Source organism: Myotis nattereri (genome assembly GCF_964212035.1).
Source record: "Myotis nattereri genome assembly, chromosome: 10".
Lineage (NCBI taxonomy): Eukaryota > Metazoa > Chordata > Mammalia > Chiroptera > Vespertilionidae > Myotis > Myotis nattereri.
Window position 1 is genome coordinate 22,663,681 of NC_138085.1, and position 23,186 is coordinate 22,686,866.

General features: G+C 57.0%; 1 protein-coding gene across 1 annotated transcript; it reads right to left on the reverse strand.

Annotated features, from left to right (window-relative positions):
* Window positions 1-4,956: 4,956 nt before the first annotated feature.
* On the reverse strand, window positions 4,957-20,624 carry ZAP70 (zeta chain of T cell receptor associated protein kinase 70). Its single transcript, XM_081101441.1, has 11 exons — window positions 20,468-20,624; window positions 13,344-13,482; window positions 13,159-13,246; window positions 13,038-13,084; window positions 12,783-12,834; window positions 11,587-11,779; window positions 10,898-11,104; window positions 7,745-7,937; window positions 7,403-7,543; window positions 6,591-6,703; window positions 4,957-5,455 (listed from the first exon to the last, which is right to left on the reverse strand). Exons 1-11 carry the CDS (start codon window positions 20,548-20,550, stop codon window positions 5,332-5,334), a joined length of 1,380 nt encoding a protein of 459 aa, XP_080957567.1. The 5' UTR covers window positions 20,551-20,624; the 3' UTR covers window positions 4,957-5,331.
* Window positions 20,625-23,186: the final 2,562 nt, after the last annotated feature.

Genomic DNA, 23,186 nt, shown 5'->3' on the forward strand with positions numbered 1-23,186 from the left:
AGCGACGGATGAAAGTAATAGCTCGTGCATATCTCTGAAGGTCACGAAATATAAACCTGATGTAAAATGTCTGTCATCAGTGATGCAGCAGCAAAAATCCCACTGATAATATCAAACGGAATCATAAAGTTTTCTGTCCGACTATCAGTGTACATGTATACATTAAAAAAATAAATGTATTTTTCATCATCATATACTGTGTTTTTGTCAATTGAATGAATTTTATTTCTTTAAGGTTCTTCACATATGTACACCTTAAGTGATATCAAGTAGGCATAACATGTTCTCAAAAAATTAGGGTTGGCACGCAGAAGAATTTTGAGTCAGAGATTTTGCTGGTTTTGGCACGCACTCACAAAAAGGTTGCCCACCCCTGCCCTAGGGCCTAGGCAGGGAGATCGCTAACTGGGACCCAAGTAGTGGCAGCCATACCCAAGATGGATAACCCAGGGAAATAACTAACAAACTACAACTAGAGCCAGACAAGTCCAAGATAGAGGTGAAGCTGACCAGAGAACGACCCCCCCCCCCCCTCACTCAGAAGCATCAGCATAACCACGGACACACCTGGAAAGCTGAGGCGGTTGTTGGATCCTCCCCTGACACCGCCCCTAAAATGCCCGCTTCTAGAAAACTTACAGAAACCTCAGGACAAGGGATCTGGCAGCACTCTCCCTAGGGCACCATCCCCCGTGCCCCCACCTCTTTCCTCAGGTGCTGCTTTTACAGACCTTCTCCTAAGCTCCAAGGGCACCCCTCTTGCCTCACCTTTCAAAGGGCCACAGCAGCCCTGGCTATCCTCACTTGGTCACTGTGATCTTGCTACCAGGAAGGGGGCCTGGCCCTTAGCGGCCCGTCTGGCCCGGCCTCTAGTGTGTGGGCTCTTGACTTCGTGCAGGAAACATTTCACAACAGGAGTCCAGGTGACTGCGCGGGGGCATTTATTAAAGCTGCGGACACTGAAGCGAGGAAGGGCTTCGCACAGAAGCCACAGGAGAGCCCGGCTGCGCTGCCCTCGCTCTCTGGGCAGACAGAACAGAGGGCCCTGGGGACAGGTTCGGGGATTCGCCGGGGTGGAGCTGCCGCTGCCCACTGCTTCGTTTCGCTTCTCCTGCTGCCAGTCTCATGGGTTCCCTGAGAGCAGTGGTTCTCAACCTTGGCTGCACATTAGAATCACCTGGAAATCTTTTTAAAATCCAGATTTCTGGGCCTAGAGAAATCAGGATTTTAAAAAGATTCCCAGGTGATTCTAATGTGCAGCCAAGGTTGAGAACCACTGCCTTAGAGTTTAGGAGATGCAAGCCTATGGGGAAGAAGGGGGAGGGATGACGTCTCTGCTGATTGGTCAGCGCCAGGGCAGGGGGGCATCATTAGTCAGTAGTCATCTCAGCTGGCCCTGGTGTCGCCCACCTGGCTGTGCTGCCTCCCTGGGCCTGGAGCTGGATACAGCTGAGGCCTAGATGTTCTCTCCAGGAAGGTGACCTGTACCTGCTGCAAATTGCTCGGCCAGTTTGTTCAGCTGTCAGTGTCCTTATTCCACGTGTCCTGCTCACTGGCCTCTTAATCTTGCTGCTTCTGCCCTAAGCCCTTCCTTGGATGCACGTCCCCAGCTTTAATGAACGTTCTCTCAGAATGACCCGGACTCGTGTCTTGAATTCTTCCCTGCACCGTCCAGCCCGCACATCCGAGACCCTTCAGGGACAGACCCGCCTGGGTGCTGGCCCACCCAGCGAGAGCGCCAGGTGGAAACAAAGACAGACAGATTGCAAAACACAGAGAACAAGAAACACAGAAAAAAGGAAAGATGAGCAAAGCTGATCTTCACTACGGAACCCCAAGACACGCCGCACAGCGCCCAGGGTCCAGCAGACAACAGCCCAAGGTCTGTGTGAGCTCACCGCCTGCAGCAGACACTGCCTCGCCCTCAGCAGCTGGACTCCCCGGGAGCCACCCCGACCCACACCAACCCTGGAGCAGCAGGGCCCTGTGCAGCCAGGCCCCCACAGCCAACCACGGACCTCAACAGCCCAGCCTGCCAACAGCTCGCGCCCCAGCCCTTGAAGGAGCCCCCACAGGCTCTGCCACAACACAGCCCCCTAGATCTGTACAACCGCATCTCCACACAGTCGGACCCCCGCAGCCAGCCCCAACCCTCCTCCACAGCCAGAGCCAGAAACAGTGCCCCGGAGCCCCGCAACAGCCGACCCCTCTCTCTCCCAGGCCCACCACACCGCACCCCCACCCTGGCTAATGGCTGTGCAACGCCTGAAGATGACAGGGCCTTTTCAGAGGTGCCCGTAACCTAGGACTGTCATTCAATTCATGTTAAGACCCTCTGGTGAAAGCAGCTGCAGCCGGGGGCAGGGGTGCTATAATTGGGGAACCCTGAAAGAGAAGTGGTTTTGGGATGAATGGATTGCAAGGGACAGGACGGCGCGGGGTGGGGGGCACCTGGAGAGCAGGGAGGAGCCTGGGGTTGCGCCCCAGGCAGAAGAGACACCCAGAAACAGGGCTGGCGGCAAGGCCCGAATGGAGGAACTGAGCGGCCATGGCTTCGGGAACAGCGGCCCCTGGTGGTGAATGTGTGGAACCGCACCCTCTTATTGGTTCAACAAGCATTTATTGCAGTGGTTCTCAACCTTCCTAATGCCGCGACCCTTTAATACAGCTCCTCATGTTGTGGTGACCCCCAACCATAAAATTATTTTCGTTGCTACTTCATAACTGTAATGTTGCTACTGTTATGAATCGTAATGTAAATATCTGATATGCAGGATGTATTTTCATTGTTACAAACTGAACATAATTAAAGCATAGTGATTAATCACAAAAACAATATGTAATTATATATGTGTTTTCCGATGGTCTTAGGCGACCCCTGTGAAAGGGTCGTTCAACCCCCAAAGGGTCGCGACTCACAGGTTGAGAACTGCTGATTTATTGGCAGCGCACACAGCGTTCCGTGTATTGGACACTCAGAGTGGGTCACTGTTAGAACCTCCTTCCTATAAAATGATTTTCAGCAATAATAAAATAAAAATTAATGACTAAAAGAAATGCAGACAGTGAGAATTTATTTCCTTTATGATATACTTCATCTAATAATGTGAATTATCCCATAACAAGTGAATTTAATAAAACTGAAATATCTGCGAACAGAATTTGGGAAGCCACGAAATTGTACCATTGATGTGACTGTTTTCTTGATTTGCTCATTAGTTTAAAAACAATGTTTACATTTTAATGGTGTTATTCAAATTCAGTAATTTGGTTCATGTATGAACTGATATACATTTTCCAACTAAAGTTATTGTATCTCACAGTTTGCAAGGCCTCACTGGTCTACATTTTAAACACAAAAATCTCCAAGTGGTCACAGAGAATGACAAAAATGGGAGTAATTCGAGTTTGTGTCTTTAACTTTAGGGTCTCTGAACTCTCCTGGTCTGTTTTCACTCTAAATGCAGGGCTCGGAGACCCTCAGAAAATTCCACACCTTTACAAACACTTGTGCGTGCTAGGGGTAGGGGCCTGACAAAAAAGAATTACTAAGTAGGCTGAGGGGCAGGGACCATGGGGGAGAAAAATTGCTAATTATCTTGCTAAAAAAGCAATGTGTTATGATTGAACCCAGCCAGGTGTGACCCTGCTCATAAATTTTATGTAAACTTTTTACCCTGCCAGTACCAGGAACGGCTAATGAACGGCTCCGAAGTTTGTTTTTTCTTTTTTTAAAAAAATACTTTGTAGTGTTGCAGATAAAAGGTCTTGCTGTACTCTTGGTCTGCACTGCGAGCTGTGGGCTCTTACGGGAAAGACACGGCTGGCAGTCAGCTGGCTAGCTTAATAAAGGCTCTTAAAATTTAAATTCCGAGTCGGTGGTCTAACCCATAACACACTCTCCAAACACACGCACAACTGGGCCTCCGTGTGTCAGCTGGCAGTCCAGCTGAGGGGCCTCTGAATTTACCTCCATGTAGATGCAAAGTTCATTAAATATGCTCATATGAAGCTTAGGTATCAAGTATGAAAACCTCAGCAGTAAATGGTGACATCACAGCAAGGTCTGAACCCGTTCATCCATTTCCTGGTCTCGATCATGTACTCACGGGTGACGAAGGCTCGGGGTCTGCTCTCAGGGTCACCCATCGGGCCTCACGCTCCCTCTGCACAGCGGCTGGAGCCCCCAGCCCTCCCCATAACCGCAGGAACAGCCACAGGCAGCCCGGCCTCCACAGGTGAGAGGAAACGCCGCCTTCCCAGAAGCCACGGAGCATCTCCTGGCCTTTCCTGGGCTCTGAGAGGGGGCCTGTGCCGCCCTTGAGCCAATCACTCTGGAGGCGGAGCCAAGAGAAGGAGGCATTGACTGGGGCCTGGACGGCCCATCACACGGTGGGGGGAAGGGGGGGGAGGGGTGGTGGCTGGGAGCTGGTTCCGCAAAGAAATGCAGGCACCTGGCTTCATTTCACCCCACCTGCTGGGTTCTGCGATCCAACATGCCAACTTTCCATGTGGGTAAACTGAGGCCACAAGAGCTTAGGGACAGGTCTGAGCGGGACTGAGCTGGCACTTGGGGCACCCAGTGATGGAAACTCCAGCTATGACCGGCCCAGGAAGGAAGGCTGGACAGCAGAGCAGGACGCTGGGTGGTAACATCACCTGAAGACACTTTAAAATGCACCGATGCCGGGGCGAGAGGGAGGGGGAGGGTCAGCAGCTGGTCAAGTCTCTCCAGGTGACGCCATCATGCAGTCACGGAGGTAGGGGCGCTGAGGCTCCGCGGGCACACAGCCCCACACTTACCTGCCTTGGTTTCCCCAATAGCCCCTCACTTGAATGAAGACTTCCCAGGGCACAGGAGTGGGAAAGCCAGCCTCACACAAGGAAAGTTGTTCTCAAGCACGCCCTAGCGCGCCTCTCCTGTCCACCCTCACCCAAGAAAGATGAGGAAGCTCAGACAAGAGAGAAGCTGATTTATTCCATGGTTAAGGTCTTGCCACCTGAGGACTCCCAGAGTCCTCCCCTTCAGGGCGAGAAAGGAGAGTCCTTGTTGTAAGCACCCCTCGGCTCAGGGCCCCCCAGTACATACCTGCCCAGGGCCAAGCTACACAACCCCACCCCCATCTCAGGGCATCCCTCCTCCGCCAGCCAGAAAGGATGGGTGACCAGGTAGGACATGCCTAACCGGTGTGGGCCTCGGGCTCAGCTTCCCACTCACAGCCCAGCTGCGGGGAGGAGCTGGCCTGGCCCGGCCACACTGGATCCTGGGATGGGGCCGAAGGCACAGCGGAAAGGCTGGGCCTAGGGGCCCGCAGGCCTGGGCAGGGGGTGTCAGGCACTGGCAGCTTTGGCCCCCTTCTCACTCTCCGGGGGGCCCTCAGCCTTGCTGGCCAAGCTGTAGTAGTAGGTCCGCATGCGCTGCTCCACAGTCAGGAAGTCCGGGCGATCCTCCCACCTGTGGGGGAGGGGCAGATCCAGGCCACTGACCACCAGCCAGAACCCAAGTCCAGCTGGAGGTGGGCATGCAGGGGCTCAGAAAATCCTGGGGCGTCGAGGTGGTGAAGTACTGGGTGATAGAGGGGTCTTTAAGGTGTGAGACCGGGAATTTGGGGTTGCCTGATAGAAGGGCTGCAGACACACAGGATGCTGGGTGTTAACTAGTAAAGACTTATTAAATGAATCCCCTGAGTGTTCGGCAAGACAACTACTGACCGTAGGGAGCTGGGCTATTGAATGCTGGCGTACTGAGCATGTGACGTGCCCGGGGTCGGGGCACATGGGGCCAGGGTGGACTTATATGGGTGCAAGTATGCTGCCCATGACGGAACAGAAGGCTGGGGTACTGAGGGGGTGGGTGGTGAGTGCTGGGCACTAATGGTGCTGTGTGGCGTGTCCAGGCACTGTGTTGGGTGTTGGTGTCTCGGTGTTTCCTGTGGAGGCGGGTTAACCTGTTTGACGGGAAGGCTGACCATTTGCTATTTATTTACCATAAAGAGGGGTGTCTGTTTATTGGATTGCCTGCGTGTCTGCGCATCAATGTCACAGGTGTTGGCCAGTGGAGCAATGGATGCTGGGAGCTAGGAATGCCCAGGTGCTGGAATGTACACGCGCTGCATGATCAGTGTAGGGTGACCGCTTGTTTGGATCCGTGCTGCCTGTTGTCGGATGGGAAATTGGGATATTGACGGTATTCGGAGTTGGGTTGTTCAAGTGTTAAGCTTCGACCAGACAGAGTGGGGTGTGGATATACTGAGTGTTTGCGTACTTCAGTGGTGGGGGCTGACAAGTTAGATGCTAGAACATCATCCGGTGCCTGAGCACTGGTACCACATGGGGTAACAGAGGGGTGACTGGGGCTCTGGGGGACCAGTGTGCTGAATGCTGGCTGGTGGGGCCTGGGCTTAGGTGTCCACAGATGGGGGGCAGTGTAGGGTGCTGGAGAGATGCGCACAGAGGCAGAGCACCTGCGTGTTGGAAAGGCAGCGAGTCTCTGGGTGGATGACACCCACAGTTCTGTTGGACTGACTGGGCCCCAGGACCTCTGCCCCGGCCCCGGGCCCGGCCAGCCCGCCCCTCCCGCCCACACTCACTTGTAGATCCAGCAGTCGCTCATGAGCGCATACATTTCAGCCGGACAGTCTGGCGGGCACTCCATCCGCTTGCCCTGCTCGATGAAGGCCATGACCTCGGGCCCCTTCATCTTCTGCTCGAGCAGAGCCAAGTGCATGCTGAGTAACCAGGCACCCCCCCCCTCCCGCCTGCGACTCAGCCCTTCGCACCCAGCCCTCCCCTCCCCCGCCTCTGCCTCCGCACCCCCACCCCCCGCCTTCGCACCCAGCCCTCCCCCACCCCCCGCCTTCACACCCAGCCCTCCCCCCTCCCCGCCTTCACACCCAGCCCTCCCTCCTCCCTGCCTTCGCACCCAGCCCTCGCCCACCCCCCGCCTTCACACCCAGCCCTCCCTCCTCCCCGCCTTCACACCCAGCCCTCCCCCCTCCCCGCCTTCACACCCAGCCCTCCCTCCTCCCTGCCTTCACACCCAGCCCTCCCCCCTCCCCGCCTTCACACCCAGCCCTCCCTCCTCCCCGCCTTCGCACCCAGCCCTCCCCCCTCCCCGCCTTCGCACCCAGCCCTCCCCCACCTCCCGCCTTCACACCCAGCCCTCCCTCCTCCCCGCCTTTACACCCAGCCCTCCCCCCTCCCCGCCTTCACACCCAGCCCTCCCTCCTCCCCGCCTTCACACCCAGCCCTCCCCCCTCCCCGCCTTCGCACCCAGCCCTCCCCCACCCCCCGCCTTCACACCCAGCCCTCCCTCCTCCCCGCCTTCACACCCAGCCCTCCCTCCTCCCCGCCTTCGCACCCGGCCCCCCGCCTCTCCCCCGCCCCTGCCCTGCCCGCCTGCCTTGTAGGGCTTCTGGCCGTAGGAGAAGGCCTCCCACATGGTGACCCCATAGCTCCAGACGTCGCTGCGGCTGGAGAACTTGCGGAAGTTGATGCACTCGGGCGCGTACCACTTGAGGGGCCACTTCCCCGCCGAGCGCGCCTGGGGGGCGGAGACGCTGCTGGCGCCGGTGTGGGGACCCCGCCCCCATCCATGGGGACCCCGCCCCTCCACCCGTGGGGACCTCGCCCCCGACCCGAGGGGACCGCTCCCCCATGGAGACCCCGCCCACACCCGAGGGGACCCCGCCCCTCACAGATATTTCCCGCTCCCCGTCCCCGCCATGGGCCCCCGGCAGCTCACGGTGTAGTAGCTGTCATCCGCGCCCAGCGCCTTGGAGAGGCCGAAGTCGCTGATCTTGGCGTAGTGCCGGTTCACCAGCAGGACGTTGCGGGCCGCCAGGTCGCGGTGCACGAAGTTCTTCTCCTCCAGGTACTTCATCCCCATGGACACCTGGTGCAGCAGCTCCGCCACGTTGCTCACGGGGATCTCCTCCCTGAGCGGGGGAGGCCGGGTCAGCGGGTGCGGCAGCCCGAGCTCCTCCCACCCCCCACCCACCCACCCCGGGGGCCAAGCCCGCACCTCCGCCCCAGCTGGGCACGTGCTCATGCTCACTGAGCACCTGTCTGTGCCAGGCAGGGGCTGGGCACACAGCGGGGAGCCACAGGGGGGCCCTGCCCTCCTGCGGTCCAGGTTGTCAGTGTCACCCACCTGCTACGATTCCCAAACTAATCATTTGTCTGCATCCTCCATGGTCCCTCAACCATAAAATTATTTTCGTTGCTACTTCATAACTGTAATGTTGCTACTGTTATGAATCGTAATGTAAATATCTGATATGCAGGATGGTCTTAGGCGGCCCTGTGAAAGGGTCGTTCGACCGCCAAAGGGGTCGCGACCCACAGGTTGAGAACCGCTGCTCCAGCACCTCCGGCTTCTCCCACCGTGGCTCCTGCACCTGGTCCAGCCTCCGTCCTCACTCACTGGACCGGAACAGTCCCCTCTGCCCTCGCCCTCCTGGGTCTTCCCCACAGAAGAGCCAGGTCCTCCTCCTCTGCTCACAGCCACACGGGGTTCCCGTCTCACTCAGGTCAAAGTTCAAGCCCTCCCCGCACCCACAGGGCCCTGCAAAATACGACCCATCGCCTTCCCACCCACATCAGTTCCAGCCACAGGCCCCCTCGCTGTTCCTCCGCAGCACCAGCTTGGGGGCACCTCAGCGCCTTGGCCCTGGCTGTGCCCTCTGCCTAAAACCCTTCCCCCAGAGCTGTGCTCGTCTGCCTCCCTGTTTGCACAAACCTCACCTTCTCGCTGCTCTCCTCCCAGCCTGACACTCCCGACCCCTTTTCCATAGGACTTATCTCCCGACATACGCAGCACTTTATTGTGTAATTATTCAAAGCCTCTCTTCTCCAACCAGAATGCAGGCAAAGGTCTTTGCCACTTTTGTCCACTGATGAATCCCAAGGGCTGTAATCGTCCCTGTCACAGAGGTTTCCTGAACACCTGTGCAGAGACTGGATGCATGAGCCGGCCCGACACGAGGACGGCTGGCGGCCCTGCGTGGTGAGTGTGAAAGGCTGAGAGTAAGAGCCTGAGGCTGAGGGAGCACAAAGGAAGCTGCAGTTCCTTCGGTCAGAGGTCAGCCGTTTTCTTCTGTAAATGCCGGTAGACAGGAATGTTCTGGCCTCAGCAGGCTGCACGTGGCCTCTGCCATGTGTCCCCGTGTTTGCTTTTTTGTTTATAACCCTTTAAAAATGCAAAACCATGCAGGACAAAAGCAAGCCATGGGCTGCAGTTTGCTGACCCGGCTTTAGGTCAGAGACAGCCCACCTCATTTCCTGTGGGTCATGACCTGGGCCAAGAAACTGGGGTGGCGACGGTTACGGCCCTCGGAGCTAGTACCAGCCCTCACACGCAGTGCGGGCACCGTGCTGAGCACTTTATCAATACCCGCTCATCTGATCCTCACAAGGGCCCTGGAGGAAGTACTGTGATCCCCGCTGCGGTACACACGAGGAAACTACCCAGGCAAGTTAAGAGCCGGCTCGGGTCACAGCCGTCAGAGGCAGAGCTGGGACTCCCTCCTGCACGGAGGTCAGGCTCTGCCCTGTGGGCATAGTGTGCGTGTCAGGGTGTGCGGGGGGGCAGGTATGAGTGTGCGTGTCAGGGTGTGCGGGGGGACAGGTATGAGTGTGCGTGTCAGGTGTGTGTGGGGGCAGATATGAGTGTGCGTGTCCGGTGTGTGTGGGGGCAGGTATGAGTGTGCGTGTCAGGGTGTGCGGGGGGACAGGTATGAGTGTGCGTGTCAGGGTGTGCGGGGGGGAGGTATGAGTGTGCGTGTCAGGGTGTGCGGGGGGGAGGTATGAATGTGCGTGTCAGGATGTGCGGGGGGGCAGGTATGACTGTGCGTGTCAGGGTGTGTGTGGGGGCAGGTATGAGTGTGCATGTCAGGGTGTGCGGGGGGGCAGGTATGAGTGTGCGTGTCAGGGTGTGCGGGGGGGAGGTATGAGTGTGCGTGTCAGGGTGTGCGGGGGGGCAGGTATGAGTGTGTGTGTCAGGGTGTGTGTGGGGGCAGGTATGACTGTGCGTGTCAGGGTGTGCGGGGGGGCAGGTATGAGTGTGCGTGTCAGGGTGTGCGGGGGAGAGGTATGAGTGTGCGTGTCAGGGTGTGGGGGGGCAGGTATGAGTGTGCATGTCAGGGTGTGTGCGGGGGCAGGTATGACTGTGCGTGTCAGGGTGTGCGGGGGGGCAGGTATGAGTGTGCATGTCAGGGTGTGTGCGGGGGCAGGTATGACTGTGCGTGTCAGGGCGTGTGGGGGGGCAGGTATGAGTGTGCATGTCAGGGTGTGCGGTGGGGCAGGTATGAGTGTGCATGTCAGGGTGTGCGGGGGCAGGTATGACTGTGTGTGTCAGGGTGTGTGCGGGGGCAGGTATGAGTGTGCATGTCAGGGTGTGTGGGGGGGCAGGTATGAGTGTGCATGTCAGGGTGTGTGGGGGGGCAGGTATGAGTGTGCATGTCAGGGTGTTTTTGGGGGGCAGGTATGAGTGTGCATGTCAGGGTGTGTGGGGGCGCAGGTAAGAGTGTGCGTGTCAGGGTGTGTGAGGGGGGCAGGTATGAGTGTGCGTGTCAGGGTGTGCTGTGCGTTGGGTGTGAGTGTGTCTATGAACATATAGAATGAGTGTGAGCCCTGGCCAGGTAGCTCGGTTGGTTAGAGCATCATCCCAATACACCAAGGTTGCAGGTTCGATCCCCAGTCAGAATATATACAAGAGTCAGCCAGTGAATGCATGAATAAGTAGAACAACAAATCGATTTCTCTCCCTCTCTCCCCCTTCTACTCTCTCTCTAAAATCAATAAACAAAAATGTAATATAGAGTGCGTGTGTGCTCACAGTGGAGCACACCCATGAGTGGACAGGATGCGCCCGTCCCAGCGCCCGCAGCCCGCTCACTTCTTCCCGGTGAGGAACTTGTGCAGCGGCCCGCCGCCCGCCATCTCCATGATGAGCATCAGGGCCTCCGCCTGGCAGACGCCGATGAGCCGCACGATGTAGGGGTTGTCCAGCTGGTGCATGATCTGCGCCTCGCGCATCATCTCGTCCTTGTCCGCCTTCTCTGTGCTGTGTTTCAGCACCTTGATGGCCACGTCGATCTGCTTCCTGCCCAAGCCAAGGCACACTCGAGTCAGCGCGGCCCTGCTCGGCCCCTCGCGCCCCCACCGGCCTCCTTCTCCCTGGACTGTGTAATGGACGCTGTGGTTTGCCACCCAGATCCCCTTCCAGACCCAGGCACTCATCCCTGGCTGCCGGGAGCACGGGCGGGGCAGTGCACTGCCAAGTCCTCCCCGGAACTGCCGCTCACTGCAAAGAGCAGTTCCATGCATAGGTACACTCCCCCCTGGGCAGCCTGCTTCCAATGACGGGTGGACGCAGGGACTCAGGGGGCCCCCCTACAGCTCCCCGGGGATCAGCAGCTGCAGCCCAGCCCAGCCTCCCCGGCCCCACGCTTCTTCTCACTCCCTCAGGTGCTGTCCCCAAGGGCGAGGTCCTCCCCCAGGGTCTGTTTTCCAGGCAAACTGATGTCACCTCCTGGCTCCCCATCTCGGCAGGCAGGGGACGGCCCCCTGCACCAGCAGTCGTACTTGCGCATGCGGTAGACGCCCTGGCGCACGGAGCCGAAGTTGCCGCAACCAAGTTCGATGTCAGCTACAAGGAGGTTGTCGCGCTTCAGGAAGAGTTTCTTGTCCTTGAGCTCCTCGGGGTCGCTGTAGGGGCTCTCGTACACGCTCGTGTCCATGGGCAGGGGCCGCGGCTTCTCTGGGGACGCTAGGCGGGCTGGGCACACACAGGCGTGCACTCCCAGTCAAGAGGAGGGAAGGGGTAGGGGATGGGAGGGCAGGGAGCCTCAGCGCCCACAAGGCATGTACCATGGACAGGGGCGTACCGCCTAGAGCATGTACAGGCGCGTGGGTCTGTGTGTGTGTGCACATGTGTGCACTCCTGGTCCCATCTGTGGGTGCACCGGGAAGTCACGTCCAAGTGGACCCCAAAGGCTCGTGCATCACTGTGCACATATAAGCATGTGTGCCCTTGTGTGTTCACACTTATGCACCCATGTACACTCCCACCCATGTCTTTCTGAGTAACCGTTAGTATGCCAGCTGGAATGTGCACACCTGTGCCTGTGTGTGCACTGACATGTATGCACCTACGTCCGTGCCTGCCCGCATCTCTGTAGGCACCCGGCAGCCATGTTTAAAGGGCTCCACAGATGAGCCTCTGTGTGCACACACAACCATGTATGTTCTCTGAGCACATACATGGGGAGGCTTGCATCCACACGTCCAACACACGAGCATCAGCAGCGGGGCGTTTTAGGAGCGTGGCCTCGGGAGCCTGTCTGCCTGGGTCCAGTCTCGCCCCCCCACTGCCTACTGTGTGGCCTGGGAGAGTTACTCCCTCCTGGCTCGTCTATATATTGAGAATTACTGTGACCGCCTCCCATAGTATGCCAGGAGGATCCAATGAGCTCATGTGCACAGTGAGCTCAGAGTGTAACTGGCACACAGTAGGTGCTTAACGAATGTGTGTCTGTGCCCTGGGCACCCAGGCATGGCCACGGGTTCTCCCCTGCATGACTGCACACACCCATGTACACGCACAGGGGGGCGTGATGGGCGTGCCCATGCAGATGGCACAGTGTGTGCACAGGGCCAACCAAGCCAACTGCCATGGGCCGGGACAGGCCCCCGTCTCTCTGAGCACACCCAGAGCCAGCCAGGGATCTGCCACCAGCCGGCACCAAACCCATCACACACCTCCGCCTCTGCCAGCTCACCTGGTTCAGGGGTATATCCATCTGAGTTGAGGGTGTCGATCCGTCTCTGAGGCTAAAGGTCATGGGGCCACAAGGGTTAGTAGGGCCCAAGCTGAGGGCACCAGCCCCTCATGAGACCCATATCCTCTGAGGACGCCCAGGGACAGTAATGGGGGACCTCCTCCCGTTCCCCAGCCTCGCCCTGGGAACAGGACCCATAGCCCCCATACCAGCTCCGCCCCAGAGACCCCAACTCTGAGATGCTGGCTGACTCACATGGGTGAACGTGGATGGGTGGGCGGGGAGGGTGGGAGCAGCGGCCCCTGAGGGAACAGAAAGGGCGGTGAGGGGCTGAGGGCCAGCGTCTCCCGAGCCCCACCCCGTGGCCCCCGCGCACCTGCGCTGGCGCTGGCGCTGGCGTTGGGGCAGGCCTCCTTCAGACAGTAGATGAGCCCATCCGCCTTCAGCTTCAGGTACTCCACCAGCTGCAGGGGGCGGGCGTCAGGGCCAGGCTCCTTCCTCCCAGGAGCCTGAGCACCTCGCCATGGCGGCTCCCTCACATCCGGGGGGCGGGCGGCTCACCTGCCAGAGCGTGTCAAACTTGGTCCCCTCAGGTATGCAGTACTTGCCGGCCTTGTCCTGGCTGATGAGGTAGTGGTACACGGTTTTCCCATAGATCATAGACAGTGCGTACGTGCCCTGCTCTTTCCGGGGCCTCAGCCTGGCGGGGACAAGGAGAGCAGGTCACCCCTACAACCACCTGGGCTCCTGTCGTGGTGTCCCCCTGCTGGGTCCCAGGTCCCCCAAACACACCCTCTGGGCTTGGCACCCCAGAGCCTCACAGAGAAGCAGCAGGGACTGGGGGAGCTGAGACTGGTCAGAGAGCAGAGAGGGAACCACAGTGTCACCTCATCATCCAAGGGCAGACATGTGACCATTCCCAAAGAAATGCTGGGCCTCCCACAGCACCCACTCAGCCTTGCATGGCCTGACACTGAGCCACCCACAGGGGACACTCACTCAGCCACAGGGGACTCTTGGCCAGCCATGGAGGGCTCTTTGGCCATCTACGGTGGACACAAAGCCACTCACGGGACACACAGGTCTACACAGGTAGACAGGACCATTCTCCTAGGGAAAGTCATGTCCACATGTAGAGCAACAGAGGTAAGCACAACCCTGTGGCTAGCCCAGCCGTGGGCAAACTACGGCCCGCGGGCCGGATCCGGCCGTTTGAAATGAATAAAACTAAAAAAAAAAAAGACCGTGCCCTTTTATGTAAAGATGTTTACTTTGAATTTATATTAGTTCACACAAACACTCCATCCATGCTTTTGTTCCGGCCTCCGGTCCAGTTTAAGAACCCATTGTGGCCCTCGAGTCAAAAAGTTTGCCCACCCCTGGGCTAGATCATGGGACACCTCTGTACAGACCAGAACAAGTCACTCTGTCATCATCACAGACCCGCCCGTTGTTGTAACAGACCAACCTGTGACAGAAGGAGACCCTTGATTGTCCTCTGCTGGAAATTTGCCAAAATAAAGATATTTTGAGCCCCTCAAAGATGGTGCCTTTGTGCAGTGAGAACATGTCTACCCACACACACCTGCACACACTGACCACACTGTGGGGGCACATGTGGGAGGGGTCCAGCTCCTGTCAGATTCCCGAAGGGGACCATCCAGAAGAGGTTAAGAATCACTTAACAATATACTCTTGATGGCCCTTCTCCGGGGTCAAGTTTGCTTTCACATTGAATCACCACGACCACAGATGCTGCAACCATGCAGAAAGGCAGCCAGCTTTGGCAGCAAACAGCATTAGGTACCATCTCTGTGGTCAGTGGTGGGCGTGGCCCTGGTCTCAACTGCAGGCCTGAGTGGATGCATCTTTCTGTCACACCCTGCATCCTGATCTCAGGCCCCGAGACCTCCACGCCTGTGTGAGGTTCTGTGCCTACAGCTTTGACCTCCAGCCCCTAACTCTCTCCATGCTGAGAAAGCAGTTAGTGACTGAGGAACCACAAGAAGAACCCACGACAGCTTCTGCCAAAGCACACCCTGCCTGTCTCTCCAGCTGCTTTGGACTCTGGACATTTCCCCAGCATCAGTCATTGTCCCTCAGAACGTCACCACTCCAGCTGCTTCTGCACCTCAGCACCAGCCCCAGTCTCTCCACTGCACCCAGATGCTACCTCCTCCAGCCTCAGCCTCCATGGCCAGCTGGTCCTCCTGCCTCTGAGCCTTCCAGCCAGCGCGCTCTCCAAAGCGTCTGTCGTAGACCCACTCGGTGCAGAAAGCCATTGGCCCTGTTCTCCTGAGACGCCTCTTATCTCAACAGACTGGTTAACGCTAAGCCTGTCATAACCTCTGCTGTGTCCATGCAAAACCTCTGCAAACTTTCCCTTTGGGCAGTGGAATTCTTTGCCAAACATCCTCTGTGGAAGGTTAAGGTATGAAACAAGTCAAAGCTGAGCTGGGCCCTAGCTGGAGTGGCTCTGTTGGTTGGGCATCATCCTGTGCACAAAAGGTTGCTGGTTGGATTCCCGGTCAGGGCACATACCTGGGTCGTGGGCTTGATCCCCAGTAGGGGGACATGCAGGAGGCAGCCAGTCAATGTTTTGCTCTCACATCGATGTTTCTATCTCCCTCTCCCTTCCTCTCTCTCTTAAAAAAAAAAAAACCAACAAACCAACAACTTCTTTTTTTAAAGCTGAGCTGAGGGCTCAGAAGATTACTTGCTGCACACTTTACTCAGGTCTTCCACCCCTTACCTCCCCAGAATCCTTTGATACTTTCAGGGGGCCTTAGGTAGCCCAAGGTTGGGGGAGACTTAACACCACTGGAATGGTGCAATCATTGTCCATATATGGGAAAGAGGAAGGGGAGAGAGGGGAGGAGAGAAAAAGAAAGAAAAACCAAGACAGAAGAAAGGCAGAAAGTGAGGTGCTGAAAAGCGGAATTGAGATGAAACCAGGGAAGGAAGCCCTAGCCTGCAAATGCAAAGAAAGGAGGTCACACGCCAGAAAGGACAAAGCCGAGATGAGGGGGAAAACCAGCCACACCAACAGGGGAGCCGCCACCCTCGCAGAGAGCCGCGGCACTCTGGCACCTGGGAGCGGGCGCATGTACGTGAGACGTGCGACCAAATGTTGGTAACGTCTTGGCAAGCACCACACCCGAGATGGGAGGGTGCAGCATCCGGGTGGGGACAGGTGCCACCTGGCCAAGTACCGGCCCTCACCACGTACTAGAAGAGGGCGCTCCGGAGGCACCAGGGCGGGCTCTGCCCTCAAGTTTGCAATCCAAGAGAGAAGGAGGAGCGCCAAACACCCATGTTCGACAGGCCCATCCCCGCCATTATGACCTCCTCGTTCCAATCCTGTGGTGGTCTTTGCAAAACTGGCTGCCTTCGTTCCTCTCCTGTGGGTAGTCCCTTCTCCCACAGTGACTCTGGTTTTGGCCACATGACTTGCTTTGGCCAATTGGACCTCAATGACATTACATAAGCAGAGTCTTTAAAAGTGCCTGTGTATCGTCACTTTCCCTCTGTGACTATTCGTGGGAACCCTGCAGCCACCACCACTGCATACGCCCAGGCTAGCCTGCTGGACAGTGCCAGCACTGCGGCCAGTGCCTCCCATCACCCAGGGGACACGGGGCCAATAGCCAGACACGTGACATGGCCATCCCAACGTATTCAGTCCCAGCCTCAAAGAAAACGGCTCAGCTGACTCACAGAATTGTGACAATTTAAAAAAATGTTGTTTGGAGCCAGTAGGTCTTGGAGCAGTTTGTTACATAGCAAACAGTAACCGATACAAATGCAAAGTGCAGTTTCCCTGAGAAAACAGCCCTGTCTGATACTGTTCTAAGGCCTTCCTTGCATTATCTGTAACATGCATTCAAGAGTTCCCTCCGAAGCCTTAGAAACTTTACTGCAATTTTATCCGAAGTCTGCTAGGGTGAAAAAATTAATTTTATCGGCTGACAACAGCACCGTGTGTTGGAACCAGCCTCCTGTGGGAGACCTGCAGGCAACCTGGTGCCCACGCAGAGACCACACACGGTGGGGAGGTCCAGGGTCTGCGGCTGGTCCCAGGAGAGGGACAGCCCTAGGAGAGGGCGTGAGAGCCAGGACTCAGCCCTGCAGGGACTCGGCCTGAGAAGCGAGGCCTGGAGAACTCACAGACATGGTGGGGAGGGCGCTGGACTTCCTGAGGGCACAGGAGAGAGGGCGCTCACGGCCAGTGTGACCTCAGCTGACATCTGGATAACAGCTGTATACAAAGGGACCTGGTCCAGACCAGAATGCAGTGTCAGCGGGGCTTTCAAACACCCAGCAGGGTTATTTAAATAGCTGTACAGCTTCTCTCACAGTAACAAATACAGCCACAGGCTCAGCGGTAACTCAGACATGGGCAGACACACATTCACGCACATGCAGTAAGAGCTACCATTTGGCGCACTTTCAGTACATGCCAGACACTGTCCTACTTCACACACATTAATTCATGAGGTCCTGAGACCCTCAGACCTCACTTCCTTCCAAGCACTCCCGCTCCTTCCTGTTTTGTGAACTTGCCAAGAACCCGCCTCCTAGCCGTTCGTTCCTTCTTCTTTCTTTCTTTCTTCCTTCCTTCCTTCCTTCCTTCCTTCCTTCCTTCCTTCCTTCCTTCCTTCCTTCCTTTCTTTTTAATTATTTAAGACCTTTATTAGCAGGTGCTTGCAATTTGTTAACTTTTTTGAAAAAATCAAGATGTAAACTTTTATTACAAATTAAAAATGAGGTTCTTTAAAAATCTCAGCTTGACCAGATAGGAAACAATTTTAAAACCTTTAAAGGTATATTGAAAAAAACAAAAAAAAAAAAAAAAAAAAAACAGGCTTTTTTCTCCCATGAAAAACACATTGTCATTATCAAAAAGAGATGTCCTCAGACAAAAATAATAAAAACCCCTGCTGCACAGACAACGCACATCCTTCTAGTTATCTGGTCAACGGCAAAAAGCGAGCACTTAAGGTCTTCAGCTCCAGTCTCTTGTTCATTTCTTATTGCTGGAATTTCATATTCATTTCTTCTTGATGGTAGAGATGGTAGCCAGCACTTTTACTCAGCCCCCTCCCACCCACTCCCTCCTCCCCGCACCCTGCTCAGCCTCGGGAGTGGACGAATTCTCAGCTGCTGGATCAGCTGCTTTTGTCTCTCTGCCATCTTGTGGTTTAGGGCTTTCTGCGCGTGGGTAATGGAAGTTGCAGCGGCACCGGCGTTGAGGGGGCTGATGACCTTGGGTCTCGTCTCCTTGATTTTCCTTCTCTTCTTCACAGCCATCTCTCTAGGCCAGTGGTTCTCGACCTTGGCTGCACATTAGAATCACCTGGGAATCTTTTTAAAATCCTGATTTCCGGGCCTCATCCTCCGGAAATTCTGTTTCTTTGTTATGGGGTGGGGCCACAACATGAGTAACAAAGAAACAGAATTTCCGGAGGATGAGGCCCAGAAATCAGGATTTTAAAAAGATTCCCAGGTGCTTCTCATGTGCAGCCAAGGCTGAGAACCACTGCCCTAGGCTGTCTTTGAAGAGGAAGGCCCTGCAGCATCGTGGTCCATAGCCCCATGCATGTCCTCACTGGTCTGCCTTCTTCTCCTGCACCCTCCACCCCTGCTCCCGGCGCAGGGGGGCTGGAATGCTGCGGTCCACGCCCACAGGGGTTCCGCGTGTGGTACGGTGGGGCCCGCGCTGTCGGGCCTGGCCTTTGGGAGCCTGTCCGACCCCTCATTCTTTCCCCCTCACCATTCTGGGAATCCTGCTGCTCATTGTGGGGAGGGCCGGCCACGTGGGGAGCGGCTATGACGGCCACGGTCTGCCGCACAGTGACGGCCCCGCGCTGGAACTCCGCCTGGGCCGTGCCACCTGCTGCCTCCGCACCTGTTCTCCCTCAACAGCATCACACGCCACAGCCTCTCCAGCGCCTACACTGCGAAGGGACTTCCTGGGGTTATTCTTCTCGATGGGAGTCTGGTGTACAAACTCATCTGCCTTGGGGTCGTTCCTGTCGATGGAACCATAACCATTTCTTACACTGAACCACGTGACTGGTTCCAAAACCTTCGGTGCACGACCTTCTTGTCCCCGCCGCAGGCCTCACTGATGCGAGGCCGGCCGGGCCTCCGCTCCCTACACCGCTGCCCTTGGTGCCGGGCTCGGTGTTGGCAGCGCTGGGGTGGGGGGGCAGTGGGCACCTGCTGGGTCTCAGCCTCGCTGTTCCTGGTTGCAGTGATGGTTGTGGTGATGGTGATGGTGATGGTGATGGCGATGGCGATGGTTGTGGTGATGGTGATGGTTGTGGTGATGGTGATGGTTGTGGTGATGGTGATGGTGATGGCGATGGCGATGGTTGTGGTGATGGTGATGGTTGTGGTGATGGTGATGGTTGTGGTGATGGTGATGGTGATGGCGATGGCGATGGCGATGGTTGTGGTGATGGTGATGGTGATGGCGACGGTGATGGCAATGGTTGTGGTGATGGTGATGGTGATGGTGATGGCGATGGTGATGGTTGTGATGGTGATGGTAGTGATGGCGATGGTTGTGGTGATGTGATGGTGATGGCGATGGCGATGGTTGTGGTGATGTGATGGTGATGGCGATGGCGATGGTTGTGGTGATGTGATGGTGATGGCGATGGCGATGGTTGTGGTGATGGCGATGGTGATGGTGATGGCGACGGTGATGGTTGTGGTGATGGTGATGGTTGTGATGATGGTGATGGCGATGGTGATGGTTGTGATGTGATGGTGATGGTGATGGTGATGGCGATGGTGATGGTTGTGGTGATGGTGATGGTGATGGTGATGGTGGTGGTGATGGTGATGGTGATGGTTGTGGTGATGGTGATGGTGATGGTGGTGGTGATGGTGATGGTGATGGCGATGGTGATGGTGATGGCGATGGTTGTGGTGATGGTGATGGTGATGGTGATGGTGATGGTGACTGGGGCGGCTGCCTCGCTGCTCACGGTTGCCGTGTGATGATAGGGACTGGGCTGCCTGCTGGGTCTCGGCCTTGCTGCTCATGGTTGCAGTGATGGTGATGGCGACAGCGACGGCGATGGTGATGGTGACTGGGGCCAGCTGCACACTGCAGCTCCTTCCGGGTGTGATGGTGGCTAGGCTGTGGGGGGCTGCTCAGGGCTCTCTGAGGTCCCCCTACAGCAACTCCTGGTCTTTGTACTCGCATTTCCACCTGCCAGGAACCCCTTCTCCCAGAGAGCTCGCAGCTCACTTCACAGCGAAGGCCATTCCTGGCCACCGAATCCCACCCTCCCCCCTGGACAGCCGGCACTGCCCGCCTCCTGACACACTTTGCATTTATTGGCTCCTCTTTTTTGTCTCCCTGCTCCACAAGGACAGGGCTCTGTCTGCACATGTCCTCAGTGCCTGGCACACAGTAGGTATTCAGTCACTGTTTGCTGAGCGAAGGAGAGGAAGCCCACCTGCTTGCACACGTCCCAGCTGGCAAGTAGCAGGCTCTGGATCCCGCCCAGGCGGTCCCGCTACGGGCCCTGAACACCTGAACACCGCCGCTCCTTCCCACCGAAGGCCCGCTGCACACTGAGCCGCCCCAGCCCCAGCCCAGCCCCAGCCCAGCCCCAGCCCAGCCCCAGCCCAGCCCCAGCCCCAGCCCCAGCCCCAGCCCCACATACAGGAACTTGCCGTCGGTCTGCGAGCTCGCGTAGAGTTTGCGCTCGGCCTCCTCGCGCGTCAGGTTGCTGTGGTACCAGGGCATCCGCTCGTGCGCCGTGGTGGCGATGAGCTTCTCCACCTGGGGCGCCTGGCTGAGGATGGCCTGCTCCAGGGCCTCGCCCTGGGGAACGGAGGTCAAGGGCACTTAGCAGTGACGGCAACATGCGGCCAGGAACCCCGTTTCCATCTCCCCCACCCTCGCCCTCAGATCCCTCCCTGACCCCCGGGCGCACCGGGTGAGCACAGCCCCGCTCCCCGTCCTCCGTCCTGTCCCCGCCCACCCAGGGCCGAGCCCCCAGTGGTCTCCAGCTGGAAGCTCGGACACTGGTAGTCGAGCACCCAGATGTAATGCAGGGGATCAAAGACCACCGCCCATGGCCTACCCTACCCAGGGCGAGGCACCCACCCTCCTCTCAACTCCGCCCAAGCCTCGCCCGGTCCCGGTCCAGAGCTACCTCCACCTTCCCTCCCGCAGTTCAGGCCCCGCCTCGGAGGCCCACTCCCAGCGGGGCCCAGCCCTCCAGCTTCCAAACCTGACGCAAAGCGGCAAACCGCAGGCTGGCGAAGGGGACCCCTCTCCTCACTCCGAGCCCCCCGCCCCCCGGCCGCTCTCACCTCCAGCTTCCACGTCTGGCGCACGTAGTCGCGCACCATGGCGTCCCGCAGGCAGTCGAAGACCCCGGGCTGCGGCTCCAGCCCGGACGGCCGGTTGCACGGCTTGCGCAGGTTGCAGGGCAGCCCGTCGGGGTCGCGCGAGTAGAACTCGCAGAGCTCGGCGGGGCCGCAGTGCGCCTTCCCGCCGGCGATGGCGTAGGTGCCGTTGAGCTGGCGCTCGATGGAGAAGTGGTGGAAGCGCACGTCGTGCACCAGCGAGAGCACGTAGCCGCCCAGCGAGCGCAGGCACTGGCGCAGCAGGAAGAGGCCGTCGGCCATGCCCGCCAGCTTCAGGTGCTCCTCGGCCTCGGCGCGCGAGATGCTGCCGTAGAAGAAGGGCAGGTGCGCAGCGGGGTCCGGCATCGCCGCCGCTGCCCCGCGCCAACTGCGCGCCCTAGCGCCTCGCCAAACCCTGCGGGTGCAAGCGAGATCGGGGGCATGTCAGCGCCTCGGCTTTGCTTCCTGAGCTCCGTCCACCGGCCCGGATACAGTGGGAGAGAGGTCACCTCTTGGGGCATCCGTGCCCACCGCGTGGAGCCCACCCACTTCAACTTGGAGAGGAGCCCCAGCATCAGGGAGTCCCAAATCCGCCTCTGAGTTTTTGGAGACCTTGTGCGGAGACCCAGACACCCCCACTGGCTCACACACGCCTGGAACCACTCATTCATCCCCAGAACCTAAAACTATCTACCTTCAACTTCCTGGGGTAATGACGCTGGACACTGGATTCCACAGGATTCTGAATTCCTTAAAACTCTGAGAAGGTGCCCTTAAGATTTGTTCATTTCATTGAATTTGGACCCCTCCGTAAAAAAGAACCATCAAATATTAAACCCTGGTTAGTGATCTGTGTGCAGAAGTTTTTAGGTGGGTACTATGACTGCAGTTTCCTTTGAAGGCCGTCCAAGCAATAACAGGGACTGAGGGCTGGCCAGCTGGATGGTGCAGTCTTGTTCACAGCAGTTCTGTAGTCCGCGCAAACAGGGATTAGCAGGGGCTGAACCGCTGCTGCAGGGGACATGCAGGGGTGGGTTCCTTCGAGCCTCTGGTCACATTTCCATTAGCGGAGCAGTACATGACCTTGCAAGACATCTCCTATTGTTGATTCATTAACATTGAACGCTCAGCCAATAGCACTATATAAGCTCAGGAGCCTCACAGCCGTCTTGCACGGAACACTAGACAGCATTTGGGGGCCAGTTAAACTGAAATCACCAACAAACAGCACAAAAATGAGGCACCAAGTAGACCGTGAGGACACTTGCTTCCAGTGTGACAACTAAAAGGGAAGGCAGAGTGTGCCTGCTCCCGATCAGCGGGAATGCGCTGATAATGTTGAAAAACTGGTCTCCCCACTGCAGTTTCTGCTCATTTCTCACTAAGGTGGGCCCAGCAAGGCCCCGAGGCATAGGCTGTGTTCAGGTACAGGGTCTGGGTGCCTTTCTTAGTGACACACATATACGCAGTGGCACAAAGAAAGCTCTGTGGACTGAGAAAGGCTGCCTGCCCGCCGCCCCCCCCACCCCCGGGGGGTCCAGGGACATGGAAGGATGGGTACTGGGTCCGAGAGGAAGGTCAGTAAGTCCTCACGTAACGTCATTAACAGGTTCTTGGCATCTACACTTTAAGCGAGATGATGTACAAGGACCCAATTTTACCATAGGTTAATTGATATAAACAAGAGTTCATATGGCGTATTTATGGCTACAAAAACACCACCAAACTTCTAAATAAAGGCCCAAAACTCTTCTAATAGTAAACGTTGACCCTGGCCAGGTAGGTCAGTTGGTTAGAGTATCATCCCGATTCACCCAGGTTGTGGGCTCAGCCCCCAGTCAAGGCACGTACAAGAAACAACCAATTAATGCATCTCACTCTCCCTTCCTCCCTCTCTCTCTAAAATCAATGAATAAAAATTTAAAAAAACAACATTGAAATAACTGTGAGCCAGACATACATTTAAGAGAGGTGAGTAAAAACAAGTATGAGAGTTCCTTTCCAACCTGCTGATTCCAGGTCAGGGTC